Consider the following 15,558-nt stretch of genomic DNA (forward strand, 5'->3'; position numbering starts at 1 on the left):
AGCTATTTCAAGCACAACCTCTTTCACCAGGCTTTCCATGTAAGTTTTGCTAATACACAATCACCAAGATATAAAATCTACTTTTTCATGTCAGCTTTTCCATTGTGTAATATGGTTAGAAACTCCAGAGGTGGCAGCTCTGTCTTTATATAGATGGGTGGATGGAGGGATGAATGATGCTGGCAGATAAAATGAAGGAAACAGTTAAGAAGATGTAAATGTGGTCTTACAAAAAAATCACAGAAAAGTCAGGTGACATTATTATACCTACACCAGGAGTGTTCTGGCTCAGATACATTACAGCCTGACCTAAGCTCCTATTGATAAGCTGAGCATCAGTAACCATCAATAAGTACTGTCTCAGCCTATGACAAAATATGCTCATCTGAACCTTAGAGGAAAAGGTCTCTTTCCTCACATACATATCAGGCTAGAAGCAGACACAGTAGTAGTAACTGTAATTCAGTGGATGTGGGGTAACTTGATATGTTATTATTTAGCAGTGTACCAGAGACATTGACTGCTGGGCTACAGAACCATTTACAAGGTTCATCTGATGACTGGGGCTCGAAGTCTGCAGAAGTCAAAAAATGCGTGCAAACATTATAATAAGAAATAGTAAGCAGGGGCACAAGCCTGTAGAGCATGGAGATCTCCAGAGTGTGCGGATATACCCAAATATAACTCAACAAACCCTATGACTAACAAACTATTTAAACATACATGTGCTTTATCCAAATTATACTTTGCCTTAGTTGCTACAAACAAATTCTACAAATTCTAAAGGGAAACGTATAAAATATGTTAATAATTAATGATGTTTTTCAGCCTTCACCTAAGACATAACAACTTTCTTCTCATTTTGTCTTTGCAGTACAATGACTATGTTCATTTTATTGAACCCTGTTTTAAGGGTATCCTGGTCCAAGCAGACAGAGACAACAGAGAGGTGAGTTCCAGGCTTCCACTAATGCTATACAAGCTACTCCCTTAAAGGGATAAGTACATGGGGTTAAGATGCTGTGACACAAACCTCTAGGAATGAGAAACAGTTATCTCCTAGAAGCATATGGGTCTGCATTTCAGAAACAAGCACCAGCTCAGTGGTGTGTGCTGGCTCTGGTTCATCTTTTCACAAAGGCACCATGACATTGAGTTACCTTGTTGCTAAATGGCAGCAACCAGGTAGAGCATCCCTCCACTTCTTCATCAATTTTCTCTCCAAATTTCTTTCCCAGTCTAGCTCTGGGTTGCAGAGTATGCCTCTAAAGGGTGATCTCTCCTGCAACGTTTCACAGAAGATCCTCATGCCTTTTGGACCTTGTCCATTTTGTGGCGAGCACTCTCAGGGTTTTGTTGCAACCAGATCAAAGCCAGTTATAATTTGAGTGCTCATATCTCATCTTCTTCCCTTGTTCTGTTGCTCTCTCATGCACAGGAATGGTTGTTGTTGTGTTGTTTTTTCTTTTTTCTTTTCTTTTCTTCTTTTTTTCTTTTCTTTTCTTTTCTTTTCTTTTCTTTTCTTTTCTTTTCTTTTCTTTTCTTTTCTTTTCTTTTCTTTCCTTTCCTTTCCTTTCCTTTCCTTTCCTTTCCTTTCCTTTCCTTTCCTTTCCTTTCCTTTCCTTTCCTTTCCTTTCCTTTCCTTTCCTTTCCTTTCCTTTCCTTTCCTTTCCTTTCCTTTCCTTTCCTTTCCTTTCCTTTCCTTTCCTTTCCTTTCCTTTCCTTTCCTTTCCTTTCCTTTCCTTTCCTTTCCTTTCCTTTCCTTTCCTTTCCTTTCCTTTCCTTTCCTTTCCTTTCCTTTCCTTTCCTTTCCTTTCCTTTCCTTTCCTTTCCTTTCCTTTCCTTTCCTTTCCTTTCCTTTCCTTTCCTTTCCTTTCCTTTCCTTTCCTTTCCTTTCCTTTCCTTTCCTTTCCTTTCCTTTCCTTTCCTTTCCTTTCCTTTCCTTTCCTTTCCTTTCCTTTCCTTTCCTTTCCTTTCCTTTCCTTTCCTTTCCTTTCCTTTCTTTTCTTTTCTTTTCTTTTCTTTTCTTTTCTTTTCTTTTCTTTTCTTTTTTCTTTTTCTCCTGGAGAAGTGGATAGAGGAAAGTCTAATTTCTAATTGTTTTTGTTTCCCTTGTGTGATGTTTCAATGTACACTGGGAATTCACAGTTCAGGGGCTGTGCTCTACAATGCAATGGCACTGCTAACAGTACAGCCACTTCTCCACACCCATCCATAGCAGTGTGACACTACCCTGCTAGGTCTCCCTTTCTTCTCTCCTCCAAGGACAGGCCTGCCTGCAGCTCACCACTGCTTTTCTGTCTTCTTGACAGCATTTCAAGCAGCTGGTGGATGAATTGCAGGCAAAAGGAGTGGGAACGGTGAACAAGGCCTTGACAGAGTCCTTTAAAATCCTGCGGGAGGTAAGAGACTCTTTGCTGATGCTCACACAGGGCATGTGTATCCCTGCTCTCCCCTTTGTATCTGAGTTAGTGCAGCCATTGTGATGCTGTGGGGGGGAGTTGATATGGGTGGTGCAAACTGTTCTCACAGGTCTCAGATTTGTGACAAGAGCAACCAGGTGTAGGTTTGTGTGTGATGTTGCTGAACCTGCCCAAGTTGGCAGTTGAGTGCCCAAGGTATGGGAACCCCATGGACTGGGGGACTTCTTCTCATTTGGCCCCACTGAATCAGCCTCTCTTCCTCCTCATTGCTGTATTGCACTGGCTCTATCACAGGCCAGGAGGATTTTGACTGTGATAAAATTCATAAATTATTCATTGCCTTATGTGAACATTTGAGATTTCTACTTGGAGGTAAATATGTGACTGAATTCTGTTCCTTAAGAAATATTAACAAAAAAATAAGGCCCAGGAGCTGCTGCATACCCCCGCCTCCTCACTGCTCTGTCTGTAGTAGGTTAGGTGAAAAGATGTTCATGTCTTTGGCACTGGCAAAATATATATAGAGGTACAATGCCAGTGGCCCAAATAAGGGTGCTGATGTTAAAGGTTGTAAGAGAGTTCTTGGCATCCTGGAAAAGATTCTCCCCTTACTCATTTTGCAGACTGTAATTTTAAGCTCTTTGGCTATATAGTGACAGTGTTCCTAATTTATGCAAGTGCAAGTATGATCAGAATAGATCCCAGCAATGGTGGTGGCTGAACTGACTTGGCAGTGGTAACTAAAGCGTGATGAACTTAATGGCAACCTGAGAAGAGTAGTTGAGCATCACCACTGACTTAGCTTGACATCCTTTTGGGAAGATAATTTCTTAGATGACCATGGAAGCAGTGATGATACAAACCTAGAACAATTACATGTACTAGATTTATCTAATGTGTCTCGCATTTTATGGCAAAAAAGATTTTATCATCACAACAAAAGATCCGGAACATATGTAGGCTTGAGCAGTATAAATAAGAATACTTAAACCATTGTTCCACCAGAATAAAACTGGTTTCTTAAAGTCTAACATGTCACTGGTTATGTACAGTGACAACAGATTAAAGAAGCTTAATGCAGTTCAGCTGCAGGCTCTCTCAGCCTGCACAGCTTTGCGGGGTTCAGAATAGAAGAATGGAGCACAGCCCCAAAGACAGCCCCCTTGTCCCAGCCGACAAAGGAGGCAGCTCTGCCAGGCACAAGCACCAAAACCAGTCTGCTCCCATGAGAGAGGAGGCTGCACACCTCCTCCCTGACTGGCATGGCCACTCGTTGGACTTGGCAATCCCAAAGCCTTCAGAAGGATGTCCCCAGCAAGCATACATGTGCTTTAAGGACTTGGAAATCTCTTAAAGCTTTACTAGAGCCCAGTCAGTCATAAGGAAGGAAAAGGGTCAGCATCAACCCGTGGTGCTGCTGCTGTAGTCATGCAGAGATAAGGCATGCAACACTGGGGCTGGAATGCAGCCTGGGTGGAAGCAGCCACCCCCCTCTGCCAGACAGAATTCACATTCTCGGCCTGTAATCATAACTGTTCCTCGCAGATTGTCTGTCCTGTTATTGTTCACAGGAGCATACGCAAGAGAATGAAAGATGCTACATCATGCTGATGAAACAGGCTTTGCTGATTACAACAGACAGCCAGTAATATTATCTGTAATGAAAGTGACTGCAAAATTTCCCTGGTAATTTTCCTCAGTCCAATTGCTCTTAGAATTAATAGCCCAGCAGAGACATACTCAGTGAGCTACGAGTGGCAGAGGGGGATGAAGGAGAGCACTATCTCTCACTGTCTTTGTTTCCTTGTTTTCTTCCTGGAGGAGACAGGGCGAATTTTAATCTCAAACACAATCTGCACAGCAGCTCCAGGAGCTCAGTTAGCCAGAGCTTCCCCTGCCTCTGCCATGCTCCATAAGCCACTTACACTCTCTGTTTCAATTTAGCCACACACCGTGTAGTTCCACTGAAACATGTCGCAGGGGAACGATGGTGCTAAGCACGCATTCATAAAGCACTTTGAAATTCTCTAGTGTCAAGCACAGACTTCTGAGTTCCTTTCTGGCTTATCAAGTTCGGGTCTATCTCACTGCTGCCTTCCCCTTTCTTCCCACACGCTGGGCACATCTCTTTTTCTCTCTCTTTTCCATCGGATGTGTACGTCTTAGTTTGGCTGCTCCGCCTTCCCTTGAGCAGAGTGCTCCCAGCAGTACCGAGTGCCGCAGCCGAGAGCTATCAAGCGCTAAGCCGAGCAGAATAATTACTTTCCTTGTCTTACACTCCACAGCCCTCTTAACACAACGAAAGACAACAGTTACCTTTCTTCAGATGCTGTCACATTGTTAATTCATAGGCAGCTGATGTGCCTCTGCAGTATTCCTCTCCAGCCAATGCTCAGACTCCTCTTCTGCACTGTAGCCTCCAATTATTCTTCCCAGTGTAAATAAATTGTAAATATATTTTTATATTTGTATAGTCATTACAGATATTTATGTACATACATACCTATGCAAATACACTCCCCCAAATCCTAGGGGCATCATACATATATTCATATATTCATTATAGGTGAACCTCTTAGGATAAAGCAGTGCAAAACCTGGGGCCCCTTTGGGTCCTCCTTTCTCAGGACCCTCTAAGTAAGCAGGCATTTTGAAAGCTGATCCCATGGAGGAATAGAAACCCTGGATTCTGCTCTCTGAGGCCACCACAGAACAATCTCTGCTGCTAGCACCAAGCAGTCTTAATGGCACCCTGACTCACTGCTGCACTTAGAAGTGACAGAAATTGTGAGATTAATTATGGCTAGCTCACTCCCAAATGGCATATAAATAAATAAATAAATGAAATGATGAAACTGGTAACAAATTGGCTTTTGGTGAAATATAAATATCTGAGAACTAATGTCATGGAAAGAGTAAACCTGTCTGATGTAAGAAACTAAAAGAGCTTGTGGCCTTATACATCCCACCTATGTGGGACTTTACCTCTGCATACTCATGGTAGGACTGTCTATTTTTTCTAGCTGTAGATGTTTAAGAACAACTTACCCATCTAGATTTACCCTGCCTGTGAAACGTGCTTTCTGTCAGTTCTCTGTTGCACTTTGGAATCTCAGCAAGGTCCCAGTCTGGTCTCAGCCCACAGGACAAGCAGTCTAGTAGTGCCTTCTGCAATTCTTAACCTTCCTGCTCAGCACAGATCATTTGAATGCTTTCAATTTGCCTTTTCTTTATCCCAACCACTTTGTGACCCTTCCTGTAAACTTTCCTTTTCTTTCTTACAATTTCAGAGTGTACCCAGCCACTGTAATGCTGTTCTTTTGATGATAAAACATGGAGGCTATAAAGCATCTCTCTGATTATTTCTCTGCTGTTTTGTTTTGTTTTTACCAATGCAATCTTTGTATTCCTTTTCTTCTCACCAGAAAGTTTACAAATTCCACTCATAACTTTCTGGACTCAGGTTCTGCAGTATATTTTCCAGGGTACGCAAAGCTCAGAATTTCCTTTTTGCCAGCCAATGTCATTCTGCTTAAAGCCATCTCTTGTTTCTCCTTCAATGACTTTCTGTTTCCTTCCCTAGCACTAACTTTCTGCCTAGGGGGGACTTGTCACTAAGTTTGAATGCCTCATAATTCTGGAGACAGGTCTGTGTGAATGGGGCAGACAGAAGTGGAGGGGGACCACTCATCCATCTGGCCAGATGGGTGTATCATTATTCTGGGGATGCGTATGCCACTAAGCTACACTGATGTTCCTATTGCTTCACCATTGTTTTGACCAGGCTAAAACAAGTAAAAGTAAGTAGCAATGAACAAATAAGTGAGCATAAGACACTGTGACCCTGAATGAATTGGATCATACTTGTTACTCCTGACAACACGGCCAAACATACAGGAGAATACATGACTCCAAGCCTCATTCACCAACTGCATCTCTGCCCCACACCTCTTCAGACATCTGGTCTCTGGGCATCCTGCTCCACATCTCACCTTTTTTCATGCTTCTTAGTCTTCAGTCAGAATAGGGAATTAAGCTCAGAACTTCCTGTGAGTGTTTCCAGATCATTTGCTACAGCTGCAGCCAGCCACAAAAGGATCCAAACATCAGGGATTACCTCTTGTTCATTTGTTTTCTAAATCTGTCTTTTTAATCTCTATTTCTTTGACAATGATGATCTCATTTGCCCTGCTGAAAATATCATCTACTTCAGTAATTAGGAGATTGCTGGTTCTGATACGGCATCTAATATCTTGGTATCTCAGTATTATGAAGTCTAAAGTAAGCTATAGAGGAGATGTCTGAAGCAGTTTGTTGAAATGGTGGGCAACCTTAATAAAGCATTAATTTCATAACTGCCCAAACAAAACACTTTGCAGATTGCAACAGTCTGAATAATCTGCTTTTGTAATTACAAGGCTCATGTATCTGTGGTTTGAACCTATTCTTACATCTCCTGCACCACCACTACCCTGCACCTCTGTGATGGAAATTCATATTTACCATTCTCTCTGGAAACAGTTGATATCTGTCCTAGGAATAGTTCACCTGAGATTCCATCTCATCTTCTTCATCTGGTGGTTTACAGCACAATCCCATGTGGCTATCAGCTGCTTTTCCACTTTTCCCCTTCATACCTAAGAGTATCCTATGCTTGTTGCTGCTCAGTACTCCCAGGCTCTGCCTTGGGTCTCCTTGCCAAGCAGGAGACACTTACACTGTGACACTTCTGGGGACTCCAGCTATCCTGTAGCTGGTACTCACAGCTTTTCCATGGTACAAAGTATAGAACTTTCTGGACCACTGGAAAAATCAGCTCTTGGGGACTCCATAGAAAAAGATATGCAAATGGCCATGTTACCTCACTCTTCAGAATGAGAGGGAATGGCCTCAAGTTGCACCGGGGGAGATTCAGATCGGGTATTAGGAAACATTTATTCTCTGAGAAAGTGAGGAGGCATTGGAACAGGCTGCCCAGAAAGGTGGTGGAGTCACCAACCCTGGAGGTGTTCAGTAACAGTGCAGATGTAGCGCTGAGGGACATGATCAGTGGGCATGATGGGGATGGGCTGATGGCTGGACTGGATGATCTTGGTTTTTTCCAACCTTAATAATACTGTGATTCTCGCTCATGATCATCTGCCCAGATTCTGGTCAGTGTTACAATGTAATTATTAAGAAAAAGAGAGGGATGGGATCATACATGTGTCTCCAACAGTGATCACTCAGAAGCTATTGAATCCATGGTCATTGGAGTAGAGTAACAATTATTTCAGTGATACTAAGAGTGGTGTTGAAGAAGACAGGACTGCTAACATAAATGGCAGTGGAAGGAGACATTATGGTGATATTAACACTGACTTTGGTATTTTATATAGATGAATCATCATAGAAGTAATGGTAGGGGTGGTGAAATGACTGGGGAAATCTGGACTTCAACTAGGCTTCTGGGTATCAATGGTCATGATGCCAATCTGCAGTGGTAGCACAGTGCCATCCATATTGCTAAAGATGCTTGCCTTCTTCCCTAACAGCCTTGCCAAGCTAGAGGAGACTTGTCAGTTGAAACCTGAAACACCTCACAAGTCTCAGTTCACATTCTGCACTCTGTTCTGACCAGTGTTTGCTTTTATTTTATGCAATTAGTCTTTCCACTTCAAGCCTTTATTCCTAATGTATAATATACGTCCATCCTCTCCAGCATAAAATTGCTGCTGTTTGATATAACCTCAGCCACCCTTCAATTAGCCTCCCATACTCCCTCCATCTCATGCCATTGCCTCATTAATTTCCTGTGCAGAGCTGTCATATCTTCCTCTTTCCATACTTTTCACCAGTTTCTGCAGCTTTCTATGCTGATTAGACCTTCTCTTGGTCAGAGCGCAGAAACAGAGCATCGACATTTGTACCAGAGTCCTAGCTACCTCTACTTTTCTTAAATATCACTTAAGCACAGATACTGGTCCTCTCTCGTTACAGCACATGGTCTTGCTAGCCAATGCATTTGTGCCCTATTTCAGTGCTGATGGCAAGTAAACTTGTTTGTTCACGTGTTCCTGTTTTTCTTTTCTGTTTTTGGTAGATTGATGGATTTACCCTGAAATAATGAGTCTGATTTCCCACTCCTCTCACATTTTCTGCCATAAAAAATGATGGTTATTGCTGTCAAATCAGAATGGCAGTGTTTATGGTCAGTCTATAGCCATTTAGCGTAAATGAATGTGACCGCACCAGCTGTAAAACTGCAGTGAATTACACCCTTCCTTGACAGTGCTTTTCTTCTTATTTTACTTCTGTAAAGCCTCCAGGAACCATATTAGCTAGTAAGTGCTGTTTAAATTAATGTACATATACCTATGCAGCAGCAAAACAATGTCCTTTTGCAAGGAGAACTTTCTGAGCACAGGGTGAGATATCAAGAGGAAGACAGGTTCTGGCCCTTCATGAATAGAGATGCTACAGCAACACAGAAAAGACCAGTGCTGTAATAACTAATGCTCTTCACTCTGCTTGCAGTTCAGAGATGCTGGCCAAGGAGGCTTGTGTAACCAAGCAATCATGCTGATCACAGATGGAGCGGTGGAGGATTACGAAGCTGTGTTTGAAAAGTACAACTGGCCAGATCGAAAGGTTTGTCTGGGAAGCGACAGATAGTGCAAAGAAAGGTGCTATCAAGTCATAGTGGGTAGAAAGTGATCCAGGGTGCTGGGCAGAGCTGAGCATCCAAACACCTGCATGCATCAGGCTGCAAACATCAAGCAGCAAGGTTTATAATGTTTATAGTTGTTTATAATTGGCCCTGTCTGGGAAAGGTTTTTCTGTTACTTGTCCATATGGTGGGCGGTGGAATGGCCCAGACTCATCACCTCCCAGCCCTGCTCTCTTTGAGGTCTGTGAAAGTGAAATAGACCAAGCTCTTCCTAAACCCTCCAGATTTATTTGTTTACCTCATCTGAGCTAACAGCAACGCACAAAGGGAGAGAAGCATTCTTCCAGAGCACAGAGTTGTTAAAGCTGTTTATTTCAGGATTTACTCCTTAGTTGTTAGTCAAACACGAGAAATGGTGAAGTTTTCTTTAAATGGCTCACATGACCAGCTGTTCTCCTGGGTAAAGGATTCCTGTGAGCTATAAACCTCTCTGCATGTGGTTGCTGAGTGCCTAGGAAAGCTGCTATCTTGAAATCAAACAGAATTTGCAGTTCTGCCTTGTTATACACACGATTCTCGGTGATACTTGGCTCTTCAAGCTTATTGTATTTGGAAATATCCAAATAATCCAGCCCAGAAAATGTGAAACAAATGGAGCAAGAGGCTTCTGTCTCTGCATGGAGGCAGAGCTCTAGCCCTGCAATGCAAGCACTCACTGAAACATTTCAGGGTGTCAAACCTTTGGTGGCATGTGACAGCTTTGTTTAGGCTACCTTTGCTTTCTTGTTCCCAGGTCCGGGTTTTCACTTACCTCATTGGACGAGAGGTCACTTTTGCCCCCAACGTGAAATGGATTGCCTGCAACAACAAAGGTGCTGTATGGTAATGGCTACCCAACTTCAACCGCTCACCTCACATGTGTACCATGACTGCAGATCCCTGGACACACCCACTAGTTCCCCACAACAGCTGGGGCCCAGTAACCATTGGGTGGAAGATGAGCTAAGGAAGGAGCAGGCCCTGCTAGTCTGAATGGAGTGTGCCCATATCCAGCTAATGCAAGCCCTTGGTGCTGAGCCACCATGTTTTCCTGTCTTGGTGCCAAGGGACACTGACTGAGATTCATTTTGGTTGTAGTCCACCTAAGTCCCTGTGCTTATTGTGTTCCAGCCGCTGACTTTTGACAAGCTGTCTAAACTTCTGCCGGTAAACCTGACATATTTTGACTTAGATGCAAAGCAAACATATTTTTTAAGGATCTTACAGCATTTTTTGCAGTGCCTGCAGGTTAACCCCTATATGCAAGCCAAATTCTTTGTGTGCCAGTGATTTCACTGAGGTACCAGGGCAGCTTGCTAATTCTGCCCCAAAACTAATGTTCTCTGTAGCCAGCATGAAATGGCATGAATGGGAAAGTTCATTCAGAGTAGATGAGTCATCCCTATCCATTTGAGGCCAGTTTAAAAGACCAGTTAGACCAATCAGACATGGTAAAAGAAAGGGAAAAAAAAGTTTGTCTGGTTGGGCTTGACTTGGCCCTAGTACATCTGGCGATGGTCAGCAACCTGCAGTGCTTGCTATGTCTACACACTTTTTCAACAGAGAAGGGAAAAAGAGACTGAGGTTGGGGCCTGATCACTTGGGGTTATTGGATCTCCTTCTGTCTGAGCAGTGTCTTCAAAATACTCTGTGAAAGACACGGGTATGTTTGCTATTGAAAATAATTGACGGACAAGAGTTGCTGATCTGTAGAGTGTATACAAGCTGAGGATGCCCAAGGTTCAAATGTTTACCTGTTAGCACTATGAAACACGTGTAACATTTTTACTTGTTATTAGATGAAACAAAAAAAAAAAAGAAAAAAAAGATTTCAGATCACATATTCAAGATTAGTGACAAGAAATTCATAGTGCTGTTGGTTCACTATAAAATGTGAGAATGGATTCTCCTAGAGAACAAAAATATACTCTTCACACTTGAATTCTTACCAGGCAAACTCAATCTCCGAGGAAGGCTCACTGATCTTAGCTCTTCTGTTTCAACACTTTATATAGCTCTTTAATCCTCATTTTCAAGTGCAAGAGTGTTTCCACATCACAAAGCTTATCAACTTATTTCACATGGCATTGATTTTCTAGTGATAACAATTTTCCATATACATGACATACTCTGTGCTACACCGAGTGTAATAAATGAGATCCATGTTTAGCATTTCTAACCAGTTAAGCAGCTAGCATTTGACAATCTTCTGATAACTGGAAGACATTCTTTCCTTGTACTCTTTGTTGTATATTAGACTGCTATAGGTCCATCTGTGGAGAGAAAGTTCTGGAAATAGGTAACTTACACTTTTAGGTTGTCTTCAATGGCTGTGTAGACATAGTCCGCATCCTTGGGTGCAAAGCTAGGCAGAGCAAAGAGAAGAGCACTAGAGAAAATGTGGAAGAGAAGCTGAGAGTTTGGGCTTTATGTAAAACAGGACAGGGGAAAAGTAGCTTGGAGGTGGAATGCCTTCTTTGTGTCTGGCATTCAGCACCACAGGCAGCCTGATTCGTGATTTTTTTGGCCTAAGACTGAAAACAGCCTTTTACATCTGCTTGATGTAACTGTGGTTGTATCACAACTCTGGCCTTGAGTACTAGTCCAGTGCTTTGGGAAGAACAGAGACAGTGCTTGGAAACTCTAGATATCTGTGGAAACTTGTATACATAGAAAAGCATGGCTTCAAGGCATGTCAAGGCGCTTTCTGTGAAGAGTGAATAAAACTGTCTGAGTAGATGCAGTTTTTGACATACCATTTTCTAACTTCACATGAACACGTATTTGTAAAAATGATGGATGTGACAGAAGAGTGACTCATGCCTCTGTTTCTCCATGAAGGCTACTACACTCAGATCTCCACGCTGGCAGATGTTCAGGAGAATGTGATGGAGTACCTGCATGTTCTCAGTCGTCCTATGGTCATCAACCATGATCATGATATTATATGGACTGAAGCCTACATGGACAGTGCGGTAAGGAATGACACCTCAAGTTCTTTAGTCAGCAAACAGTAGGGCCTATGAGCCAATCTGGCAAAGGTGTTAAACCCTCAGCTAGCATGCTAAGCATGTAGCTTTTCCCAGTTCTCATCTAAATATCTTTAGTGTATCAGAGCCTAAATGAAGTCCTGAAATTTATGTAAATCCAGGAGCTGGTTGACAAATAGAAGTTACAGGTCTCTGGCTATGCTGAGACAGGCAATGTTTCTTTTCCGCTTGCTCCTGGAGCTGAGATGTGTATATAAACTCAGGTCTGGATCTGAAGTGACCCAGGAGCCCAGGACTAATCGCACAGACACAGCATGACTTAAGAAGTGCTCCTGTGAAAGAAGGCTACCTTCTAAAGGATTATTCACAGGAAAGACTATTTACAGCTCAAGATATGGGTCACAGAGATTTACTTCCTCTAGCCCAGTAACTAAGCACATACTGTTAGTCACACAAAGATACAGATCTCAATTTGGGAGGCAAGCTCACTCTCTCATTCTTCAGGTTAGTAAGATGTAAGGTCACACACTGTACTGGCCCTGTGCTCAGCCTTTGGGTAACGGGCACTTCTCACTTCCTGGGAGGGAAACAAAGGAGCAGGAAGTTTGGGACTTCCAACACCCCTTCCTTACCCCAGAGGAAGACTCTAGAAACTGGGACTGCAAGCAGGTGCCATCATGATGTTATATTGCTCATGCACCTTTGAAATTCAAAGGAGAGAAGGGAAAAACAAAGTTGATCATCACTGAAGGTATTTTCCCCTGCACTACCTCAAATAGAAAATGTTTCCCAGTCTTCATCTCCACTTCTGTCTGCATTGCAGAAAGGGAAAGTTACACTTCTTTTTGTGCTTTCTATGCTTCTAGAGAGATAAATGTGTCTTTTTTTTCATACACTGGCATCTTAACCACAGAGATATTTCTGCATAACTGGGACAACTACAGCTGACCAGAGGAAAAAATCTCTAGAAACAGTGGGAATATTCCCATACACTATTCCCTGGACTGAATTCCACTGTGGAACTGCACTTACTAACCCAAGTGTGATCAGCAGCATCTTTAGAATGTCTGCCACAGCCCTGAAAGAAACTGGGAGAACCCACAGTTTCTGGGATATGTTTGTTGCACTTTTGTTTCTACATCTCTTTCTGTGCATCTTGCCTTGGCTTGTAGTTATTTTCCTCTGTTCCAAACTCTCTCATCTTTGATTCATTCCACCATTTATGTATTCATTCACCTGTTCATCCATGTCTCTCACTAGCTGCCACAGTCTGAGGAGGTAACTGTGTTTTGTGAGCGTGCCGTGCCGTTCCCCTGTGTTGATTGGTGTATCAGTGTGAGCGCTCACAGCCACAGCTGGCCTCTACATCTGGGGGTGGGGGTCTGAAGCTCTGAGGAGCCCTCTGGGGGAGGGAGGGGAGGCAATGCTAGATGTACTGGAGAGCTGTGCTGTGGGTCCAGAGTAGATAGGGGTGTCTGTGTGGTAGCTTAGTTCACTGGATCTCTTCCATGTGTTCAATAAGTGCTGGGCACAGTTGTTTGCTATGCATCAGCACAAGTGTTGCTGTGGATGGGAATTCTCTACAAAGAAGCATCCAGTTCAGTAACTCAAGACACTAGGCTCAAATCTCCATCAAGCAACTGCATAGATTATTAGCTAGCTGCTGTATGGCTCCTAGCATGCACACTAATGGTCACAGGAGGTTAGTTCTTGTCTTGCTACTAACTTGACCAAAGCAGAATTGGAAGGGAGATGCTACTGGTATCAAGAGAATAGGTCCTTTTCACTACTTAGGCATGCCTGGGAGACTCTTGTGCATGTGTCTTACCTGTTTTACCTCCTTTCTTGTGTGTTTTTAGAGCATCTGTCTTCTGCAGTAATGGGACCTTCTGCTTCCCCATTATGTGTACACATCAACTGTACAGACAGCTCACTGTGTTGTCCTCTGTCTTTCCTATGCTTAGATGCCTGAGTGACGAGCAAGCTGTGTGTGTATTTGTGCCTTTTAAACATTTGCCTCTGCTGTTTCTCATTCATACTATTCATGTGTTTGCAGTATAGATGTTTGTGTTTTGCTCATATTTGTTGTTTTTCTACATTCTGTGCTCCATATGTTGTCAGTTTTTACACTTGTTGCATAAGCACCTATGTCTATATACCCATTATGTGTGGTATTTTTTAGTCGTGTCACCATTTCTACAGGTTTCTTCATTCTCCTGCTTCAACACTGGCTTTCAGCCCATTCTCATCACCCCACATGAGCAAGCATCCATCCTACGATCCTCTTGGATACAAAGCATTGAAAAATGCTGCCATCTGTTTTCAGAGGGGTGTGGGAGGCAAGGAGGTGTCTGACTGTACCCAACATCTGGGCTCCTTGAGATTTCCAATGCCTTTTGCTTGGGTTAACTGCAGTACTGTGTCTGCTAACACATGGCATGTTGTTCTCTGGCAGCTCTTTGCATCTCAGGCTCAAAGTCTGTTGCTCATGACAACAGTGGCTATGCCAGTCTTCAGCAAGAAGAACGAGACGGTGAGTGCAACATAGACTTCGCCCTCCTTTCCACCAGCAGACGTGTAAGACTGCAGCAGACCTTCATGGCATTTTAGAGCCAGCACTTCTCTGAGAGACTTCCTGGTCATTATGGAACTGCAGTAGACTTCAGGCAGGATGTGCACATGATAATTTTTCTGTCAAAATGATAGCCCATCATTTCCTCTGAACTCTATTTATTCCAAATACCTCTTAAACATGACATTTCTCCTCATTTTATCCTTACATTTTCAAAGCCAGCCTAATTCACAGCTCCATAAGATTTGAGACTGGAAGTAATCATTACTTTGTCTCAACTGTTCATTTTATTGCAGACCTCTACATTTCACATAGACAGTCCTTCATGAGTCCAGTAACCCGTGTTTGTCAAAGTGACCTTGAAGAAAGTCATCCAGTCTTGACCTCTCCATTGTGGTTTCTTACTCTGTTAAAAACTGGTGTCTAAATTCCACTTCGAGCCTGTCTGGCTCCACTCGCCCATTATAATGGCTTTCTCTGCTGAATTAAAAAGCACGTAGCCCTTGGCATTTTCTCCTGGGAAGTATCTTCTACACTGCAGTAAAGTCAAACCTATCTTTATTTTGATAAGGTAAAAAGATTGGACAACTTAGGTGTCTTTGATGAGGGCATTTCCTCTGGATTTTGAAATTTAGACACTTCTCTGTACCATTTCTAGCTTCTCTGCCTCATCTCAGCATCTGGTTCCTCACTGTTGTTGTACTAGGCATAAACTAGGTCCTGTGAACAACTGTCTGTCTTCTCTGCCCAAGGCCAGCCTTAGCCTCTATTAGCACAGCACCGTAGTGGGAGGTTCAGAGCCATTTTTTTCTCAGACACTTATAAATAAACAATTCCCCATTTTGTGGGGATTTCATGCATTCATTTGTCCTAGATTGATAATTT

At 42.7% G+C, this 15,558-nt stretch overlaps 1 protein-coding gene across 1 annotated transcript in view; it reads left to right on the forward strand.

Moving 5' to 3' along the window:
* Positions 1–15,558, forward strand: part of CACNA2D4 (calcium voltage-gated channel auxiliary subunit alpha2delta 4) — a 113,163-nt gene that overhangs the window by 20,520 nt on the left and 77,085 nt on the right. Inside the window, exons 9-14 of the mRNA XM_065742544.1 lie at positions 875–949; positions 2,313–2,402; positions 8,940–9,053; positions 9,866–9,944; positions 11,953–12,086; positions 14,557–14,634. Coding sequence (XP_065598616.1) covers positions 875–949; positions 2,313–2,402; positions 8,940–9,053; positions 9,866–9,944; positions 11,953–12,086; positions 14,557–14,634 — 570 coding nt within the window. The remainder of the gene's footprint in view (positions 1–874; positions 950–2,312; positions 2,403–8,939; positions 9,054–9,865; positions 9,945–11,952; positions 12,087–14,556; positions 14,635–15,558) is intronic.

The sequence above is a fragment of the Cyrtonyx montezumae genome, unplaced genomic scaffold, assembly GCF_038088225.1.
Source record: "Cyrtonyx montezumae isolate F1298 unplaced genomic scaffold, pur_monq_1.0 scaffold_3, whole genome shotgun sequence".
Taxonomy (NCBI): Eukaryota; Metazoa; Chordata; class Aves; order Galliformes; family Odontophoridae; genus Cyrtonyx; species Cyrtonyx montezumae.